Source organism: Colius striatus, chromosome 1 (genome assembly GCF_028858725.1).
Source record: "Colius striatus isolate bColStr4 chromosome 1, bColStr4.1.hap1, whole genome shotgun sequence".
Lineage (NCBI taxonomy): Eukaryota > Metazoa > Chordata > Aves > Coliiformes > Coliidae > Colius > Colius striatus.
In genome coordinates, this window is record NC_084759.1 from 163,117,101 (window position 1) to 163,139,814 (window position 22,714).

A 22,714-nucleotide genomic window follows, 5' to 3' on the forward strand; every position below is an offset into this window, starting at 1 on the left:
CTGAGAAGGTATGTGGCCAGATAAGTGAGGTAAGATAATTTCTCAGTTACTTCTACATATCTACAGTTTAACTCTGTCCTTCGGCTAGTCACTCTAGGTTTTCTGTCTAGGCAATGGAGAATTCCAAGTGCTTTTACAGTGAGATTCAAGTAGCCTGTTTCTGTATCATGTTTTAGGAGAAAAATAATAGTATTTAAGATGGTTATTCATTTCCATAAAAGAATGCAGATGACTAGCTCAGATGAGGACTTCTACAATTAACCAAATGAATCCCATCACTGTTGCACTAGAAGATAAATGCTTTAGACGGAAAAAGAGAAGGAATAAATTCCCACATCTCAGGATGTTAAAAATTTAAGTTATTCATGACTGACCAATCCAGGTTCCAATCCAACAGATGTCTTGATTATGTTAAGGAGCAATTGTAAAACTGAATTGAAGCTGATTTAACTTTTGTGAATCTCAGGCCTAAGGCAAATGAGTTTAACAGCACATGGAAGCAGAGAGCAAACACTGATAGGCCATTTGTTTGTACAAAATCTGTCAGTACATTAGCATTACCTGCAACTAAGAACATTGCCACTGAATGATCAATAGCTCATAAAAGATGGTAGGGATGATGACGAAATCTTAGCATAAAAGCTATCACCTTTACTGTTAGTAGCTTATAATTGATTTGTGTTTAGAACCTTTAGATGTTTTGCTTTTGTCAGAATTTATTAAGTCGGATGTCTAATACTAAATGGATATAACATGGAAAATTGCTGTTTTACACCTTTTAAGTGCACGCTTGTTAATTTTCTAGTGGGTAGGAATTTTTATCATTAATAAAATTACTTTATTGTGCTTAGCATAGCTTCAACTATTTTAAATAAGAAAGCTAAAAAGGAAACAGCTGCAATGCTAATACTGAGGACCTGGAAATTCAAAAGAAAGAACAAAAAATAATACTAAAAAGACATTCTCAATATTTCATATGTAGCTTCAGTATATACCAGATGGATGAAGCTCATTTCAGAGGAGATGAAGGGGATACAATGCTAATTTCTATGGAAACATTGATAGACAATGTTGACATCCGCTTATTCAGATGAATTTCAACCTTTTGTTAAGTATTAGAAGGAATAAAGTCTCTTAAGGAATTCCTGCTTCAGCAGAGTTAAACTCACAGCAGTGGCCTAAGACTGTGAACTCTCTCTAGTTATATTGGAATTGCTGTAAGTATTGCAGCGTGAGCTGTACCACACAGAGACCCAAGAAAGATACTGTCAGCCTAAAGTATCTGGTTACAGTTTCTGATCTGGAGCTGATTAGCCTCAGGATAAGGTATATCTGCTCTAATATAAATGCTGTAAAGTCCTTCTATTTAACCACACCTTCAACAAGATCCTGACTTGCTTTCACCACTTCAGAGGAGATAGTTGATGTAAAACATAATTATATATGTGGTGATTCTTCTCACACAGGGAATATTCCATCAGGATCATTTTTAGTGCAATAGCGGAGGTTTAGCATCAGTTTAAGATAAAAATTCTTGTTTTAAACAATAACGTCTATTTGTTCCTTGCTGACCAAGGAAGTACTGACTTTGTCAGTGTGCTGTACGAGAAAGAATAGTTGGCTTTATAAGCATTATACTAAAAAGCAAGCGAGTGCACAGTATTTTCAGTTATATTTCTTGGTTCTGGAGATTACATCTTCTGCTTCTCAGAGAAAAAAAGACTATACAGGAAAATTGTACATACAGGTCATTTTTGTGCTTGATGTAATAGTCAGAAAGACAAAAAATTCCAATATGAGGTAGTGTCAGGAAAAATAAAATTGAACCTATAAAAACATTGTGTAAAAGTTTTGCTTCTTTTTAAAAAAGTACTAAAAGACTTTGAGACTATTTCAAGTAATACATTAAAAAGCTCAACTCATATATATCATATTGAATAATCTGAACAAAGTGCAAAGAAACATATTAAAAAATCCATTAGAACTAGAGCAAAACCAGAACAGAATTTTTGATATGATCAATCAGACGTTTATGACTGGATTAATTACTACTAACATAAACCAGAGAGCATATGGAAAAAAGATGACACAATCCAATAAGCTCTATGCATTAAATAATGACATAGAGGCCACCAAATGTACCAAAAACCTCATCTGTACACCAGATATTTACTACTTTTTTTTTTTTTTGAAGTAACATGGCAGTATTTGTTTAACAGTTGGACTCAAATGATCTTAAAGGTTTTTTCCAACCAAAAGGATTCTATGATTCTATGATAGGGCATCATGGGAAGCTATGCAGATTTAAATACACTGTAAAGATAAAATAGAATAAAAAAAACCCCATGGTTTGCTGATTATACTTCTATTTTGCCCCTTTGTCCCACTTCTTTTTTTTTTAAACTAGAGATGTTTTTTGGCAAACTTGGTCTTAGGCATGCTATTTAAAGTGGAACAAAATATACAGACATTTTTCTTAACTTTATCTGTAGGTTGAGTTCTTTCCTTTCCAAGAGAAAGATGTCTTTGAAAATTCAACACTGAATACTGAAGAGATTTTGAAAGTTATACGAAAGACGAAAATTAACTGCAATTTGTGATATAATTAAAAAAAAATTACATGTAAACAAAAGTACACTTTCCAAAGACCATTTAGAGTCAGGTACTATCGTCAATCAGCCTCTTACATATCTGAATGTTTCTTACACTTGCAATGATGTTATTAACATTTGTAGTAGCACATCATACCAACAGTTAATGATTCAAAGAAAGGTTCATGGACATAAGAAGCACTTAAGAACCAAAGACAATTACAGAGAAGCTGGATGTTACAAAAATCCACTGTGCATATGTAATACAAAGAATATGACTTCGTTTCCTGTGTATCAAACTTTTTCATAAATAATTTCTGCATAAGTCAATAATTTTAACCTGAGATTCCTCCAAGAGGAAAATATAAGAAGTATAAAATTCAGAAATATAAATTCCACATGTAGAAAAAGAGATACAGGCACAAAAAGAAACAAAATCTCTGCTTAGCATAACTGTCATTCAACCTCAAAATCAAGTAGAATGTTTTTTAAAATCTGAGTACTTTATCACTGGAATTAATTGATTTAAACTGAGTTGCTTTCACTGACTCACATTCCACGTTTATTTGCAGCAATTTTTAATGTTGTGCAAATAAATTTTTTAAGACAGATGCTACTCTGAGATTTAAGAATAGAAAAATACATCAATAGAATCATAGAAACATTTTTTAACTGTTGACTTACCTGAATTTTTATTACCATATTTTTTAGGCTTCATTTTATGGGCCCTCTTCAGCATTTGCTGTGCAGTAGAAATATCCTTAAAACCCCTAGGGGAAGAGAATAACTTACTAAATATTTCACATGTATTGTGTTACACTAGCTGCTTATTATTGTATAATGCACTTCTTGAAAAGAATACAAGTGTATAGTACTTATGCCTGGTATGAAACTTTCTGAATTACACAGATAGCTGCAATGCTTCTTACATTACATTATTGCAAAAATTCCAGCTCGTTTCCCAGACACTTGTAGAAGTAACTCCAATAACTCTTACTTTGTTAGAAAACAGAGATTCTTGAGAGGAGGAACTTAAATAAAACAAGCAGCAACAGCCCACTATACTGTACCTGTTTCTGGAAGTCTCTATGTAAGCAAAATAGCTTCACATACCATTCTTCTGAAATTTTTTCTTCTTTTTCAGACATGAATGAAAATATCTTTTTTTCCTTCCAGTCGGAGAGCTGTGACATTATTCCCTTCGTTGACCTGAAAACAAAGTATGAGTGGTAGTTAAAGGCAGGTAAATAAGGAAGGGTCTTGGGTGACTATTTTGCAGCCTTTGTTATCCTGCAAGTTGTTTGCGCCTTTTAAAGGCACTTTTGAAGCTTGGAAACAATACAAAAAATCTATTTTAATACTCCGGGAAGGCTTTATCTTGGAGAGTAATAAAAGTCTGCCATCAATTTGAAATGTTTACATTTCAATTACTTGAAGCATATTTCAATCCTTTCTCTGCAAAAGAATGCAGCTGTGTAAGAAATTCCTTTTAATCTTTATCTAGTCTTATAAATCGCTATTTAAACATCTATGTTATATGTGAAAAAAAGTAAGTTTTATAATTTACAGTCAAACTTAGATAAATAAAAATATGCATACACATTCTTATATTCTTAATTATGGTAGTAAATGAAAAATATCCACTGAATTTAAATATATTTGGTTTTAACAAGTGACTACGTTTAAAATCTAATAAAATCCTATTAACCAGAAGTAGGAAAAGTATCAAAAACAATGCTCCTTTTGTTCTCTTCCTTTTTTTTTTTAAATCAAAACATATTAAATATAATGAAAAAAAATTATTTAACTTACCCACTATGAAAGTGGTTATTTTCTGCTGTGAATGAACATGGTCCGTTAGTACATTGCCAAACCTCTTGTGGTGACAATGGCAAATTATTTGAAGATTTGCTGGCATTTGAAGGTGTAGAATATTTCTAAGAGGAAAAAAAAAAGTGCAGTTTATGATTCCTGCAAGTTTGAGTTTAAAATGTGCAGATAAACCTGCAGCAGGGTTTGCTGAGTCTATTACTATAACAGAAAGGATTCTTAATGGTGATATGACCATTACAGATATTACATTCAACTAAATAAAGAGGGCAAAAAGGTGACTTTAGTTATACCTAATTTCCACAAATAAAATGTATTATACATTTATAAGACTCATTTAATTGTAGAAAATAAAATCTTAGTAATAGCATTCTTGTAAGAAGAGAAAATGCTATCAGAACAAAATGCTAAAACTTCAAAGTTTATCAAATTACTAGTGGACATTACAGTTCAATGACCTTTAGCCGTCCTGAAAACATTCAGCTGTTGTCATATAATGCAGATCTTAGTATTTTTAAAGTATGTGTCAACTAGCAATTTTTAATCCATTGCCAAATGTGCAGATGAAGCACATCATCTTTTTTTCTGCTACTGTGAAGTAAAGTGTTGAAATAAATCCCAAAATAAAGAAAAAACTAAGTAAATAAAAGAAAATCTAAAAGAAAAATTGCATCTGGAGATGAGGAGGAAGTCTGAGACTTCTAAAAGTAGTTGTGTTTTTCAAGTCAATAGATTGTCATATTAATCACTCCAGAATAGTATATCCTTAAGGAAAAAATAAAGACTGAAGAGTAAGAAGTTTCTGTGACATGTTACCTTTGGCCAGTGCAGCTGGTTTGAGAGCAGGAGTGTTTTTGAAGGGAAACGGGTGGAATCTAGAGTTAGCCATTCCTTCTCTAATGCAGCCTGCATGAACGAGTAAAGTCAAGTAGTGCACTGATAAAATCAGTTTAGTTTTGATAACTTTTGCAAAGTCTCTTTTAAACTGTCTTACATACTGTTTCCTACTTGTTTTCAAGTTGTATATCAGAACTGCCTTCTTCAGAGTAATCACACTTAAAACACCTTTGGAGAAGCTGTATTGTACTTTTTTATTTTAAGCAAATCAGATTAACAGTATTTGTGGCTTTCTTTGTTTTGTTTTGTTTTTTAAATAAGATACAAATCTCCTTAAATTCTTGTAATCTTATCCCAACATTGTCCTAAACTATTAAAAAGCTTGCCAAACCTGAACAGTTTTGTTAGCTGCTTTTGACTATTTTATTTCCAGATGTAGGTGCTTAATTCTGTCAAATTTTTTGTTGAGTTGAATTGAATTGATGAATAGTTTTCATTGAAATCTGGGATTTAAAAGTGCTAAATGTACTTATTCCTTTTATTAATCTGGGCTTTTTGATGTAATAGAATAATTTGCAAACTAAAATAATTGCTCAGAATGAAAAGGGATGACAGAATTAGGGGCTAACTGATGTCTCCAGCATTTCAAGGCATAATTTAGTTTTCTTTCATAAAAGCAAAGCTTAGATTTTGTTTCAAACTCAATCTGTGTAAGACTAATTTTTCTTATACATCCTTGAGTTTTTTTGACCACACGTTCTTTCAATATATTCCAATAAGTGAGAGAAGTAAATTACTCCCACACAGTAAGTAAATACCTCTGAAGAATTTGGCTTCACTTACACAGGGCCCAGTCATTCAGGCTATTCTTACTTCAGCAGCCAAGAGCCTGGGGTTCATTCTTTTGAAAATGTCTAAATTATAAGACTGGACTAGTTTTTTCCCATTCATGGAATATTTCAGATTGCACTGATTTCTGACCCTGAGAATTTATCCTAGCTTTGGATACCTTACAGTGTAGTTTACCATTCTTCCCCTTCTTGCTGTTTCAATTACTGACAAATATACATTACCCTTTTTACCACACCTCTTCTCTTAGGAAATTGTGTATGTTAATAAATCTATGTAAGTAAACTGTGGAGGCATGCAACAAAAGTAGCACATTATTTAACTGTTACATCTACCTACAAACCACTAAACTATGTCTCAGTGATTATTGCTATGCTAATAACCACTGAGTGGTTCATTCAAACAACTGTAATAAAAACCAAAAGTAAATAAAAAAAGGTCACAGTTAAAATCTGTTCCACAAGCAGATTGTCATTAACCAAATCCCAAACGCAATCATTTAAAGGTATGAAATCGGTACAATTTGGACACAGAAGACTGACAAGCTCATATGTCAGCAGAGACAAAGATGACATATTCAAGTTTAGCAATTGCCTGAAGTCATGGGCAGACTGGTCAAAATGATTAACTGCAAAAAAAGGAGAAAACCTGACCAAAAACTGTCAGTGGAATTAGATATTATTTCTCTGTGTCTTCCTTTTCTTTATTCTTAAATTGCACTATGCAAATAATATTTCTAGCTTTTCAGATGAGAATTTTTTTATTTATTTTCTAAGTGTGGGCGTGCATCCTGGTCACAGGCAAACTCAATGTCTGCAAAAGACACGACTTCAGCTTTGCCAGTATATAAAGTTATATGAAAATGGCAAATTTCTCAATTATTTTTTTCCTCCTCTGTTTGTGAAAGGATCAATACAGCTAACAGAGGGGCAGATTTCCACTTGTACAATTTACTTATCAATCAACATAACATAATTGGTGTGTACAGTGATATGTCCATTAATTATCTGGGTACTTATATCTCATTAGCAGCAAAATGATTCAAGCTTTGCTGTCAGACTTGAGATCAATCTTGCATTTTAGCTATTTAACTTTTTTCCCCTCTCTGATGAAATTGTTTGCAGCAGGAAATCAATAAAATAATGAAACATGCCAACTAACACTCAAAAACTATAGTCAATTTTTTGGAACAAGAATCACTTAAGCAGTACACTGATTTAATCCTTTTGACTTACAGTTGTACCATAACCCAAATGAAGTTCTTTGCTCTTAATATTTAAGATGAAATTTTTCTCACAAATATTTTCTTAGTCCAGAGTTTGCCATTTATTAATTTAATATTCTCCACAGGGTTTTTATTTCTTTCATAGCCTATAAAATGTCTTTCAGTGTTCTAAGTTTTGAAAAGAAATATCAATGAAAATATAAAAGCCTAATTCAAAGATAATTGATTTATCATTAAGCACATTTGGCATTCCTATGAATGTGTAACAGATTATAAAAATACACCACACTTTCATTTGCTTTGGCCAATAAAAGCAAATACAAAATTGATTTTCAAATATATGCTCTTCTACTACATTTATCCCTAGAGATTTCGATGGCATTAAATTCAAGAAACTTCTGTGCATGTTTCTCCCATAAACACAGTACTAAATTATAACTAAAGCAAAGTTTATGACGAGTTTACCAATACCTAAGGCTAAAACTAGACCCATTTCTACTGCTATTGTCCATTAAGAGAAAAAAAATCCAGCCAATTTGAGATTAATTACAAAACAAATAAAATGCTTATGTTTGATTGCATGATCTACATAAAGCGTTATAGGCATGCTATATTTATTTCTAAAGTCAAATTAAGGAATTAGTTTCATAAATACTGAAGTATATAATGTATGTGTAAATCACATAGAGTTGATTTAACACACATGAGTTGATCTGAAAATCTCTTATGCTTCTGTATCATCCACACTTTATTTCCAGTGTTTGTTTCAAATTAAACACCATACAGGTTACTTTAAAAAAGTTTCAGTTTTCACAAGTACACACAACATACATTTCTAATTTTTTGTTAACACTTTACAGAAATATATTCACTTTCAATTTACTGTTTGAAGCACATGTTTAATATTTGGCAATTTTTTAAATGGTTTATTTTGTTTTTTGGTTTAGTTTTATTTAGGCCTTTTTTTTTGGCTAGATTCTTTGTTAGTTTTCATTTAGCTCCTGATTAGGACACAAACAAGATACTTACAAGACTAGAAAGACTACATGACCAAATTCACTATTAAACACAATGCAATTATATCTGATACTATTCTTCAACAAGAAAGTGTGAATATATTTGGTTTGGGGCTTTTCTTTCTGAATTTTAATTTTTCCTGATTCACATGCATTTTTTACCCTCTGAGAGTCTGATCCTATAGTGTTTTTTTCTCCTCTTTGATTTTACAGTTCATTAATGAACCCTGGAGACTTACGGATTTTTTTTTTCATGACATAACATATAACCTATAACCTTCTTAATTTTGCTATTTCTTTATTTTTCAAATATTCTGTCCCTTCCTTTGCAAAATGTAATGACTTTTTAAAATCAAACATTAAACTTTTGTGGTCTCAGAAATAAAATCCAATTCTATAACCACCAAAGTCAGTGAGAACGGCTTGACTAACTTTAATGGGAAGTGAATGAGCTACTGAAAAACAGAGTTTTAGTGGAAATGCTATTTATACAATCTAATTCTAGGCATCTGTTATATGCTTTGCATTACATTCCGGAGCTACATATTCTTTTATAACGACTACATATGTAATTTGGGCTGTTCTGAATCATATTCAAACCACAAACAAAAAAACACCAGACACAATGTCAAGCATATACACAGCTTTGGAGCACTTCAGCAGGTTAACTGTTCAAACTGAGAATAATGCTATCACCTATTGCCTTTAATTTCTCTTAGATCAAGAAGGATCACAAGAGCATAATAAAACACAAACCAATCCCTAAAACTCTATTATGGTTAGAAGCAGAGGATGCAAGAAGACATTAACAACACAGGCTGAAAAGAAAGGCCAACATTTGATATCTAACTACTCTGTTCTGAGTCAGATCAAATATCTATATCCATCAGCACTCTGCTTCCAGAAGAATCATAGAATCATTTTGGCTGGAAGAGACCTTTAGAATTTGAAGAGACTTTTAAGATCGAGTCCAGCCTTTGTCCCAGTCCTATCAACCACTAGACCATTTTCCTAAGTACAATCTCCACCCACTTCTTAAACACTTTAAGGGAGCAGATGCTTATGGAAAGAATGAAAGAAGCTGCACACATTGAGGACAATCCTTCCCATGGAAGACTCTGGAAATTGGTGGTTTAAGGACTTTCTGCTAACATCTAGGAAAAGACTCCTCAGCTTAAAACAGTAATCTAACTTATAACAAATACAACCATGCAGTCAGTGTGTTTCAAAGGTCATCTCTGTCAATCCAGAAAGAATGAAAATGCTTAATGTTGCTCAGAGCATATAACTGCTGTAGAGAATACAGACTAACTCCAAAAGGTCAACATGTTGACTGCCATGAGAGCTGTAGCTATACCAGGTTTCCAAACATGGTGGACCTCAGAATCACAAGATTAATCTGCCAAAAATATGAAACTATTTTTGAAAATTATTGAGATCTAACTCTTTATATGTATTTTTTCTCTTCTTTCATTTCCTCATGAACCCATTCACTGTTTTCAGGACAGTAACAGTTTAGCCAAATACACTCTATTGATATTTATGTAGTGGTTTTATTTATATGGTATCTTAAGATAAAAATAGGCAAAGTATCCAACAGAATATAAAAAAGCAGAAGAAAATTAATAGTATTACAACAAAACAGGAGGAATGAGAAGGGAAAAAAATTACCTTTTGTTTGAAAATACAAATTTTTTTTTGCATTACAATTTCACAGAAATAGCATGTGGCATTTGCTGTTCACCTGCTTGGTTTTGCCTTTTCAATCACATTTTACAAAGTATCTGCTCTTTCTACATTTTGTTTCCTTATCAATACATGTAATATGCAATAAAAGTAAATAAATAAATACATCAGAATTAATCATTCAAATACATCAGAATTAATCATTCCACTAGTTTTCTTTATAAGTTTAAAGAAAATTTTTCAGGGTGGTGATATCCCTAATTTTTTCTTTCCCAGTGAATGTATTTTAATAGAGCAGTTACAGTCTAGTTCATTCCAAGAAAATAAAAGAGACAAGTGAAAGACAGTACTTTAATTCAAGGCAGAACATTCAACAGCATTCTATGACTACTTCAAATAAGCTGACAGAAATTTTTTTGGGGCAATACATGACACATGAAGAACTACTTTTCATAGTGTTAGACATCTTGTAGGTTAAATTGCTCAGACTGGGAGGGGGAGTGGTCAGGCAGAAGGATCATATGATGCAGGTTAACTTTATGGATACTCACAGCAGAAAAGGGCATACCACAGCCAGCTATATTCTCTTTCATCTGGCAGAAAGCTGTAACTTTCTCTCTTGGTTCCTGGCAAACATATTTCACTCTGTGGAGTATGTCATTCAAAGATCATGCTACTCCAGGGCAATATCTTTCTTTTTAAACTAAACTTCATTTCTGCCAAGAAGGCCTAAGTATTCTTTGCTACAAATTCATTCTTTAAAAACATTTGTAACTTTTGACAAATTTTTAAAAATCACAAATTTTTAGGTCTTACAGCTGATAAAGAAGGACTAGTCAGTCCACTTTTTAATGTTCATTTATATGTTGTTGATCGACTGTGATTGAAAACTTCCTTTGAAATAAAAGATCTAAATGGCTTTGTGCACTTAGTCTTTTCTTTCATTCAGTAATCAGATTACTCAATGGGCTAGCTTTTCTGAGAAACACAAGTTCATATGTAAACCTTAGTTCAGTGTTAGGAAAGTGAGCATCAATTCAGATTCAGACTTTCTAAAAACTTTCAAAGCTAAGGCAGATTAAAATATGAACATCTTTAACTGAATCATCTATTAGTCGCATTATTATTCCATTTCAAATACCACAAAAATTCTATCTGAGTTCTGCCATTGTAAAGCTATAGGTAAATGTATTGCTTTGAACAATTTTATGAAAACTGTAGTGTTGTGATTTGAGCCAGGATAGAGTTAACTTTCTTCCAAGAAGCTGGTAAAGTGCATGTTTTGGATTAGTGCTGAAAATGGTGTTAACAGCAATGTTTTGGTTACCGCAGAGCAGTGCTTGCACAGTTTAAGGCACTTTCTGCTTCTCACTCTGTCCTGCCAGAGAGTGGGCTGGGAGTGCACACAAAGCAGGAAGGGAGTATAGCCAGCACAGTTGAACCAAACTAGCCAAAGGGATTTTCCATACCATAGGACATGCCCAGTATGGAAACCGGGGGAAGTTGGCATGCAGTGGCAGATTGCCACTCAGGTATCAGTCAACAAGTAGAGTGCAATTGCATTCTGCAACACTTTTTTTTTTTAAAAAACAAATTTATCTTTTTTGTTATATTATTTTTAATTACAATTATTATAGTAATAACATTGAAAAATAATAACAATGAAAATATGACTTTTTAGTTAGCAAATTGTTCTTATCTCAACCCATGAGGTTTGTTGTTTTTTTCTGATTCTCCTTCCCATCCCATTGTGGGTGAAGGGAAATGAGCAAGCAGCTACATGGTGTTTAGTTGTTGGCTGGGGTTTAAACCACGACATGTACACAGATTTCTTTTTAATTAGGCAGTTTAGTGGATATACCTTTCATAGAAAAAGGTTCTCTGCAGTGCAAGCAACAGGAAAAATAGTCTTTTTTCTCTAGGTTTGTCTTTCTTGCTTTTTCTCATATTTTATGTGGTGAAAATAAATAGGTTAGCACCCTAACAAAGGTTATTTTAACCTCTGGCAATGCTTCCTTTCCAACCCTGTCTTTATATATGAAAAGAGAATTAGGAAAGTAAGCTGGGCACAGCTGCATTCTTATGACTGCTAAAACCAAACAACATTTCAAGCCAAGAAAAGTAATGAATATCGTATGGATTCCAGAGAAACATCACAATGATTAATTGACCCTCAGAGATTTTATAGACTTACAAGAAATGGTTAATTATTAGAGTACATTCTCGTAGGAAAATTAGAAGACACATATAGTTATGTGGCTGTCAAATTATAGGAACGATATATTGACAAAAATCTCAACATTCTGTTAAGAAAAACATTCAAGAAAACTTTATTGGAGGATGTCTTCTCCAAATGTCATTGTTCTAAACTGTTTAATAAACTCAAAAAACTAACTATTCTGTCAAATTCTAATACATATGAGTATCTATGTGACTTCTCTAAATACATATGACTAAAATTATGGAAATAATTTACTCTAGAATATCCAAAAGTAAATGAATAATGAAAATTTCAGAGATCCTAAAAATCTTTGTTCACAAAAATGGTTGAACACATACATACATTGTTAACTTCCCAAAAGTTTGAATCTTATTTTAGTTCTTAACCTTCATGACCCAAACTTTTCTAGAAATACATTTTTGTTTTAAGCCTAATAGTGTTCAAAGAAAGCTAGGTCCTACATATTTTGCCGACTACAAGAATAAAAGATAAAGATGGATAAATGGCAATCTCAGCTTCAGAGGTTAGATGAGGTTCAGGTAAGTATCGGAAATGTATGTCTCAAAATTATTTTGAGATCTATACTCCTACCCACCACTTCAACAAATATCAGGCCCCTGGCACCTTTAGGGTACACCTCAAAATGGCTCTAAGACCCTGGATGCAGACTTTCCCAATTAAAATTGTAAGAATCTTAAGGTCTTACTCTCTCTGTTAGACTATACAAACTGTAGTTGTGTCCATATAAGCCTTTTTCCAAGCTTTTCTACCTCTTTAAAAATAAATAATCCAAACTTTGATGCAGCAATGAATGAAAAAACCCAGCAAACAAAAAAAACAAGTGATCTCCCATCCCTACCCTTTAAATACCATACATTAAAAGATTACACAATTTCAAAGGAAGATAACCCAAATTTTCTATCAAGTTTGGGGAATGAATATTAAACAAACAATACAAAAGAAAGATGTACTTTAGCTTTCAGTTTCGTCAAAGTAAGGGAAGTCAGGTAGAAGCACAAAGTAGTAAGAGCAGTCACAAGTTTAGAGTCATAGAATCATAAAATTGTTTCAGCTGGAAGAAACCTTTGAGATCGAGTCCAGTCCTAGTCCTATCAACCACTAAGTCATTTGTAACTAAAAGTCATCTAACTTTTAATGTTTCAAAGTTCATGTCACATAAGAAAATTTTATTCAATTTCAAGACAAAAGGTCCCTATTTCCAAAATAAGAACAAAAAAGTATTTAGAAAATAAATAGCAAAGATGGAATTAAGTTGTAAGCATATATTTTTTGAAACTAGCGTTAAATCTTCTATTTGAAATAACTTACACAAGTTATTTCAAGTTGAAATTTTTTATTTGTAACTGTAGTTTCAACAGCTTCAACCTTTGGGGACTTGCACCGCTACTCTCTGGGAAATTCAATAGCTTAAAAAGTTGACTCTTTGAGATATTTTGCTGTTAGGACCTCAATATTTGTGAAATTATCTGGTTTGTCCAGTTAAATAATTTTTAATCTTATTTAATCTTAAATAATTTTAAGATTGTTATAGCATACGTACGGGTTTTTTTCCCTTTTCTATTTCCACTACTTGAAATTCTAGAACTGTATTGTGAAGAAAGTCCCATTAGCACACCAGATCGGGTTTTGTGATGCTGCTTCTTAGACAGCATCCCCATGCCAAAAGTGTTGCATGAGGTGACTCTGGCCCATATATAAGACTTTACACTTGCTCTTGTTTAAACATAGAATCACAGAATAGTAGGGGTTGGAAGGGACCTCCAGAGATCATCTAGTCCAACTCTCTTGCAGAAGCAGGTCCACCAAGATCAGGTTGTATAGGAACGTGTCCAGGCAGATCTTGAAGACCTCCAAGGAAGGAGACTCCACACCCTCCGTGGGCAGCCTGTGTCAGGGCTCCATCATTCTCATAGTGAAATAGTTTTTTCTTATGTTTAAATGGAACTTTTATGTTCCAGCTTCATCCCATTAACCTTTTGTCCTGTTGCTAGATTCAATAGAAAAAACCTGACATCCACTATTTAGATATTTGTAAATATTAATGAGATCTGCCCTCAGTCTCCTCTTTTCTAGACTAGACAATCCCAGTTCCTGCAGCCTTTCCTCATAAGGAAGATGCTCCAGTCCCCTGATCATCTTGGTGGCCCTGCACTGGACTCTCTCCACAAGTTCCCAGAAAAAGGGTAATATTTTTTGCAGTACACAATAAAGAAAGGCTGCATTGTGACCAGACATTTATAAGCAATCACAAGAGTTCGATGTGCATTAAAAATGTCAAGATACAATAAATGTTATGGGAACCTTCTAATCCATAGGCTACACTGATTTCCTGGCAGTAGCCAAAAAACAGCAATCACTGTCAGAAGCCCTCAAGTACAAGCCCCTAAGCTGAGACAAACCACATCATGAAGGATTATCTGAAAACAAAAACCACTGTATGTGTCTAGTTTGTCCCTGTGATAAGAATACTAAAGATGGGAGATGTAAAGAAGTTGTTGTAAACTGCTGTTTACTTTTAAAAAGTTAGTCCATATGAAGTACTTTTCATTCTGCCTCCCCGACTCCCAAAACCAAACCAAACCCAAATGAGAAGCAAATCTAAACTACTAACTAGCTACCACAGAAGGCACACAGACAAATAGGAAAGGCTATGTGTGTGAGTGTGTAAAAAACTCAAAGAAAATCCTGGTCAGTAACTTCAAAAGCTGTCAAAAAGACTGGAATCTTAAAATTCATAATTAAACTTATAGGCAGAACAACACTTTGTCTCAGGGCAACAGACTTATTTCCTTTGATGAAGGAAGCAGTGACTGATTTCTTTTTAGCTTGGTTGCAACCTATAAAGTTACTTCTTTCCTGAAGAATTATCATTAGCCCTGATTTAAACTAAATTAAAAAGTGAAGTTTTGAAAAATACAGTACTTTCTGTGTCATGTAACCATCAATATTGATACTTATCTTGATGAGAATAAGACATATGTCCATATGTTGACTCAGTTAAAGAAAGGAATCATTTACTCGGTGGCACTATTCTCAGTAAAAAATTGTCTTAAAACTGATCATATTCAGTTGGTTCACCTTTCTGACACATTGGCAAGTTCAGTCATTTTGCCTTTGGCTCACATCATATTCTCAAGAAAACAAAATTACTGACAGTTACATGATACAGAAAGTAGTAAGACCTGTATCAAGCAGATGCACTGTCAGATTTTGTCCACCAGAGGTAAAGTGAGCTTTGCCTTGTATATAATTTGCTACATGGACAGACTACTGATGAAAGGTTGCCTTAAGAACAGTCTTCTGGAGAATATAGGCTGGAATTCTCCTAAGTCTACATGAAAGACACCAAAATATCACTAAACATCAGGCTCACACTTTCTGAGACATCTGTTAACCAGATTTTTCATCTCATGTGGGACAGCCGGTTTGACATTGCACAATACAACAGACGCAAAACACGACTACCATCAATTGCCTCTGAATGTCTTTGGCAATGTACAGGAGCTGATACGAATCCAAGAAGATATCAGTAATTGTTCAGGTGAAATGATTACTATCTGTGCTATTATAAGCAAGATAAAAGCCCTTCCACAATCTGAATCACGTGAAAGCCATTTTTTCATGTGATATAGTGTCAAACTTGTACTAAAAATATATAACTGCTAAATGTGCACAAATGAAGTAAACAGAAGATCTTTGGTAAATACTGGAGTTTTCCCCATGATGTTTTGCAGCATAACCTTCCACAGAGCATTGGATAGACCGAGTTTATAATGCAGATATTAAACAGTAATTTAAAAAAGATGAGTGCCTAATGCAGATATTAAACAGTAATTTAAAGAACAAAGGTGTCTAATGACTTTTGGAAAAGATCTACTACTTTTCCATTGATTTGCAATAAAGAAACACTTTTCTACCCTTTTCTCTTTACACTTACCCTATCTAACAGTGAAATCTGCAGTACAAAATGGTATCCAGATATTTTTCTCTTCCTTCACACCCTAGCATATAGGATCTCTTAGCCCAGTAAACCATACTCTTGGCCACACACTTGTTTGAGGTCCAACAGATAGCCATCGATACCATGTGTCATTATTTGGCTTTGCTTCAGCACTTTGCTGTAAAACACTGAGGTCAGAAAGCAGGGAATAGGAAGCACACACTGTTCCAAGCTTCTGCCTCTTGTTTCTGCAGAAGTAGAAAGTCCCTGTACTTTGGTATCACCCAACTGCAGAGAATAAAACAACTAAAGAAATGTAGAACCAGGCAACTGTGGACAGTTGGTCTGGGTTATGTAGAGTGAGTGTAGATTCATTATAGTTATCACATATTTATCACAATTGAACTCTTCAACACAGATAAGATAGATGTTTGAAAATAAAAAGAAGAAGAAAAAAGAAGAAGAAAAAAGAAGAAGAAAAAAGAAGAAGAAAAAAGAAGAAGAAAAAAGAAGAAGAAAAAAGAAGAAGAAAAAAGAAGAAGAAAAAAGAAGAAGAAAAAAGAAGAAGAAAAAAGAAGAAGAAAAAAGAAGAAGAAAAAAGAAGAAGAAAAAAGAAGAAGAAAAAAGAAGAAGAAAAAAGAAGAAGAAAAAAGAAGAAGAAAAAAGAAGAAGAAAAAAGAAGAAGAAAAAAGAAGAAGAAAAAAGAAGAAGAAAAAAGAAGAAGAAAAAAGAAGAAGAAAAAAGAAGAAGAAAAAAGAAGAAGAAAAAAGAAGAAGAAAAAAGAAGAAGAAAAAAGAAGAAGAAAAAAGAAGAAGAAAAAAGAAGAAGAAAAAAGAAGAAGAAAAAAGAAGAAAACAGAAAAAAAGAAAACAAGAAAAAAAGAAAACAAGAAAAAAAGAAAAAAGAAAAAAGAAAAAAGAAAAAAAGAAAAGAAAAAAAAGAAAAGGAAAAAAAGAAAAAAAAAAGAAAGGAAAAAAAAGAGTCAAATATTGCAGGGTATAATTTTAGCTACAGCCATCAATCTTGAACACTGAAATGCTCACTCATGGAACAAAGTATATCCTTCATGGACATTTACATTGTAAATTTGTCACATATACTGCTCTGCAGAAACCACATGTTCTTACACTTTTCATCACAAGAAGCTAGGGGCTTCAGTAACTTATTTGACATCAGTCCTCATTTCAGCCTTTGAGCCTGCTGTGCAAATTAAAATGTCAACTCACGGTTCTCCTGACATGATCTCAACTTAAAACATTTTATCTGAGAATTATTCCCCAAACTTATCTTTCATCTCTTTCCTAGGAACACCAATAACTATTTTGAAAATAAAAACAACAAACCAACAACAAAGGAAGAAATGTGTGGAAACAGGAGGGTGATATGCAAATGATCTGCTATCTCCACTCCTTCCTTTTCATCCTGGCCTCTTGAGCACCTGCCCAAATGTGACTGAGTTGCTGACAGACAATTGGAACAAAACTGCCCACGTAGTTTTCAGTTTGGCAATCAAAAGTAAAAATTAAAAAAAAAAAATACAGGATTATTTATGTCAAACAGAATGAAACAAGGATGGCTCAATTGAATTACACTATATAAGACTCTAGCCTACTGGTTGAATAATTCAAAACAGGATATTTTCCTGCTTTAATGTGAACAGATACTTCCTTCCTGTGTGAAGAAATAAATCCTTCAACTTTCTGCTTTTTATTATTTTAGAAAGAAGCCAGGAATCAGAGAACATCAACTAATGAGACTGTTCTTTTTTGTATATATATTCCAAATTAAAATGAAAAAATATCCTAAAATTTAAGCCAGATCTCTGTGTTTACACACACACATTTCCTGTCTACCAAATGATTCCTAGGACTCCTGCCTCAAACGTTTTTCATGCTCTTACAATAAGAAGTAATTCTGACAATGTATTTTAAAATAGTTGCTGAAAGGGAGAAGGAAAATAAAATATTCCAAGTTATCAAGTCATTGGTAACAATTTCATACCAAGTTTCATACCATACTATTTTCTTCAGGGAGAAGAGTGGCAAAAGAAGGTCAATACACAGATGATTGAAGACTAATCAACTGTAAACTGCACTGCTCTAACAACGTATTTTGTTTCATAACTCTCTATGAGCCATATAAATGTAAATTTAAATAGGATCTAACCCTGCCAGTAGCAGGGCAAAATTACAGTGGAATACTGACAAATGGCTCTTGCAAAATACAGCAGGTTAATAAACTCATTCAGAGACAAAGGCTTGTGGAAAAAAAACACAGTCTATATCCTCTTAGGTCTCAAATGGCAATATTGTTGTAATTTTTCTTTGCTTTATCTGAAACCATGAAAAAAAAAAAGTAAACAATTAGAGAAAGCAATGCTCCGGACAAATATATAGGTAAACCATCAATAGCTGCCTTATTGTGCATACTCAATCTAGAACTCTTGCAGACTGTGTTTTTTGAGGCTCTAAATGGTAAAATTGGTTTAAAGATTCTTTTCTTTGCGTACTGAATTACAATATTGATCCTGTAGACATTTTTTACTTAATTGTTGCTAAATTCAATTTTGAATGTGATGTTATACCTCAAAATCTTTCGTAGTCTTTTTTTATTTCTTAGAATAGACATTTCTAAACCAATTGTAATTCTTTGAAGCTGAAAGGAAATTATTAACTCTGTAAAACTTTTAAAATTACTAGCAATTATTTCTGAATTTTGTACATCACAGACTTCTAAGTGTGGGGTTTTTTTTAAATCTAACTATACTCTTCTTTGTAATTTACTATTATATTCAGACTTGTGATCTTTTTAGCACTTTACCTATAAGACATTAGAAGAGTTGATAAATCTGCGTCACTCCTTGGTTTTGGGGTGTGTTCTTTTTACTGGAATACTGCAACACCAAATCTCAGCTGTATTTTCTGTGATTTTAGCTATGTTATCATTCTCATTCTATCATGAAAATTAACAAAATAGGCCCCCAAATATTTTTGACATGATAATCTGTTACTAGAATACTAAAAGCTAAACATTTTAGAGGAAAAGCAGCTGTTCCCTTATTCTCATTTGATTGTCCTTTAATATCAAAACATATAGGGTTCTACAGTGGATGTGACATTCAATAGCACAGTAACCACCAGAGTATCTCAAAGAGCATGAAGCAATTCATGCATGACATATCCACTTAACTAAGCTATGTATGGCAAATGCTTCTTTATTTCTGGACATCTGACACGTTAACTCTAGCCCTGGTAGTCCTTTTATTTCCAACACCTATATGATTGCTCATGAACAACAAGATTTATTTTTTACATGAAGTTTTTATGCTAATGACTATGCTTACTTCAGAAAGCATGAAATCATCCACATTTATTTCTTCATAGTCATCCTCCACTTCATCACTTTTAACAGCTGCAAGAGCACTGGTCAGTCTCTTTCGCAAAAGAAAACCCTTCCAAAATGCCTAAACAAAAAATTTAAAGCATGTTATACAAAGCCATAGATCAATCCGAAATCCAGATTCCCTATGTTATCCCATTAGGAAGATAAAACATCTTGGGCCTTGGTTTAATAGCTCAATGATCTGTTTTTTGAACTTTATGTGACATTTAAAACTACAAGACAAATTAAATGCCAGCATATGTCTAAAGCTTGGAGTACTCAAGAGGCTCACCACAAGTAAGCAGAAAGGAATCTTGCAACTCCCTCTACTACAAACCTGGGTCAACTAATTAATTATTTGACAATTCCTTCAGGGACTATTATAAACTGAAAGGAAAGGCTACATAAGAAAAAGCTCAGTGTCAACTTTCAAATTACTGAGAATAAAAATACACTTTACTAAATGTCTTATAGTTGCTGCTTGTAAGTAGCAATTCTTGGAGACATCTCATGCAATTGACCTAGGTCAATTATTCTTTCTTAACTATCTAAGATCTTTATTTAAAAAAAAAATATTACCAGCAAGTATGATCATATCTAAGAAAAAGGAGCACATTAGGAATTAAGAGCTAGAAAAAGAGGAAGGGTGTTAGGAACACATACCAAGCTGCAGAATCAGGTCCACAAAAGCACTTTGGAAATCAAAATTACATAAATGGAATTCAGAAAATTAAATTCAGGTCAGCAATTTTCCCCCAAATCGGTAAAGGAGAAAAGCAATCCTAATTGTGCATGCAGAAGGATGAACTGTTAAGGCAGTTGTTATCATAGATCTATGAAAGCACCAGGTCAGTGCTCAGTCCAGATCAAAAAGAAAAATTATATGCTAGTAGTTTTTACTAAATAAGATGAAATGTGTCTCAATGTACACATTTGTGATATACCTGCCTATGGAATTCAGTTCTAGACACTTTTTAAAAAAAGGTTAAAATAGAATGAGGTAAAGGTTCAGAGAGGGATAGTAAGATAAAAAGAAGTTCAGGGTACTGTGTAAGGAGACTAAATAGACTAAACTCTTGTTCACAAAAGAGTGAATATAAGCTTGGATATACGAGATCTAAAAATTCAGAAAACACAAGATAAATAGTGAAAGATTCTTAATTTCCATACTGACTTGGGCATTTATCGGGTCTGAAACAAATTAAAGGAAGCACATTTTAATCAATTTGAGAAACTCATCACTTCAATATATAAAAGAGCTCTAAAACATTAGTAAGTGCAAAAATAGATTCAATAAGTTTGTGGAGCTCAATTGTTAATATTATAGCTACACACTATACTCCAGAAACAACTTTTCATTCAACTTCCCAGATACCTGGCTGCTGTAACATGATTCTGTACTTGTCCTGTTCTCTAATATTCACATTTACTAGATATTTTGCTACTGTCCATTTATTGAATAGATACTAAAGAATTATTTGGATTTCCAGTCTGGAAATGGAGCTTGGGTTCCTAAATCACTTTGTCACTATTGACATTTTTATAGAAGACTTACAAAATTGAATGTTTTTAAGTTATTTTGGAATTTGAACTCAATAAAGGGTATCTCTGCTTAAAAATGTAGAAAAATCCAAAAGCTCCAGCAATTTTGCAGGTAAATAGTATATCTGGTTAGCAAACTAAACAGAGCCAAAAAATATGTCCTTCAGTTATTGCACACAGTAATTCATTCTGTTTAACTGTTAGCTCAGTATTTACCAGAGAACAGCCTAGGCCACGATCTGGCATGAGGCAATCTTAGTTTTGGGAGATGGAGAGAAAAAGTTAGTAGTATAAATATCAGACATGATGTAACAGTCATACAATAATGTCAAGCTTATGCTGATTAAACAAAACCAAAAAATAATCAGTTACAAAACTATTAATAAAACAGTAACAAAACCAGACAGAAGACAAGTACTCAAAACTAGTTAGATATTTTCTTATTAAATTTGCAAAATAAGCATAGAGAATACCATAAATCAACCTGGATTAGTGTAGCCGCTTCATGCTTCTTTCTCAAAGCTTCTATAAACTCGTGATTCTCTGTTTTGGTGCAGTTGGTCTTCTTCCTGACATGGTATTGCCGCCAAAGGGACTGGATCACTGACGCTGCTGTATGTAGCCTTGTAGAGGAATAAACAACTTTATGAATGACATAGCTTCACCAGTACAACTGGATTATCACAGCTGCCAAACTGACCATAAAACACAGCACTATGAATTGAGTGGAATTCTCTACCATTTAACTGTTAAGAAACTACAATCCATATGTGACATTAATATTCAGAAACAGTGGAGGATATTCACAGTACTTAATTTTTTAAATTCAGTTATCCAAGAGGTCTAATCTCCAGCACTGTTCCCTGTATATTCACTATAGAGGAAGTGTCTCCTTAAAGGAAGGATTAGAAGTAGAAGTGGTTTAACAATGACTGAATAAACTACTGGAGAGGTCAATTTATCTCCACTGTTCATGTGGAAACACTCTACAACTCTAAAGAGCGCTACATGTTGAAAATTGCATGGGACAAGTATTGCCAATGAAGCAGATAGGAAAAACTGAGAAAGTGTAATGTAATCTTTTGCCTACTTTGATCCTTCAATTTAACACTACTGGCCACTCATTATATACGTAAATTTTCTAATTTGCTCAAGAACAGATTACAGGCTATTTAGATTTGTTCAGTGATTGAGCTTTCTATATATATGATGTTCAATAATGGACAAAAAGTTTAATAGTAGCTATGCATTATGACTTTTCTATATTGGAATCCTTTTCTCCACAAAATTCTCATTTCAGTTGGGCAGGGTGTTTAAGAAAAGACATCTAAATTTCTTCCAATCTTTACATGCTTTCTTTCCTTATGTAGTGCATCTCTTGAAACAGAGGTGTACTTTTCAGCAAAAAAGCACACTTCAGAGGTTAATATGGATTTTTTTTTACCTAATATGTATTTACCAATTCCAAAACATGGTTTATTTGTAAGATTTGCATTTACAAAAAGCAGTAGCTGAGTTTAAAAAACTTGCAAACAACGTCCCCTCACAATGGTTTGCATTCTGCACTGAAAGGAC

At 33.2% G+C, this 22,714-nt stretch overlaps 1 protein-coding gene across 1 annotated transcript in view; it reads right to left on the reverse strand.

The window, feature by feature from the left end:
- Positions 1–22,714, reverse strand: part of LRRIQ1 (leucine rich repeats and IQ motif containing 1) — a 109,955-nt gene that overhangs the window by 48,344 nt on the left and 38,897 nt on the right. Inside the window, exons 17-22 of the mRNA XM_061992451.1 lie at positions 21,624–21,762; positions 19,560–19,679; positions 5,238–5,327; positions 4,404–4,528; positions 3,705–3,800; positions 3,276–3,361 (exon numbers count right to left, since the gene is read on the reverse strand). Of these exons, the coding sequence (XP_061848435.1) occupies positions 3,276–3,361; positions 3,705–3,800; positions 4,404–4,528; positions 5,238–5,327; positions 19,560–19,679; positions 21,624–21,762 (656 nt within the window). The remainder of the gene's footprint in view (positions 1–3,275; positions 3,362–3,704; positions 3,801–4,403; positions 4,529–5,237; positions 5,328–19,559; positions 19,680–21,623; positions 21,763–22,714) is intronic.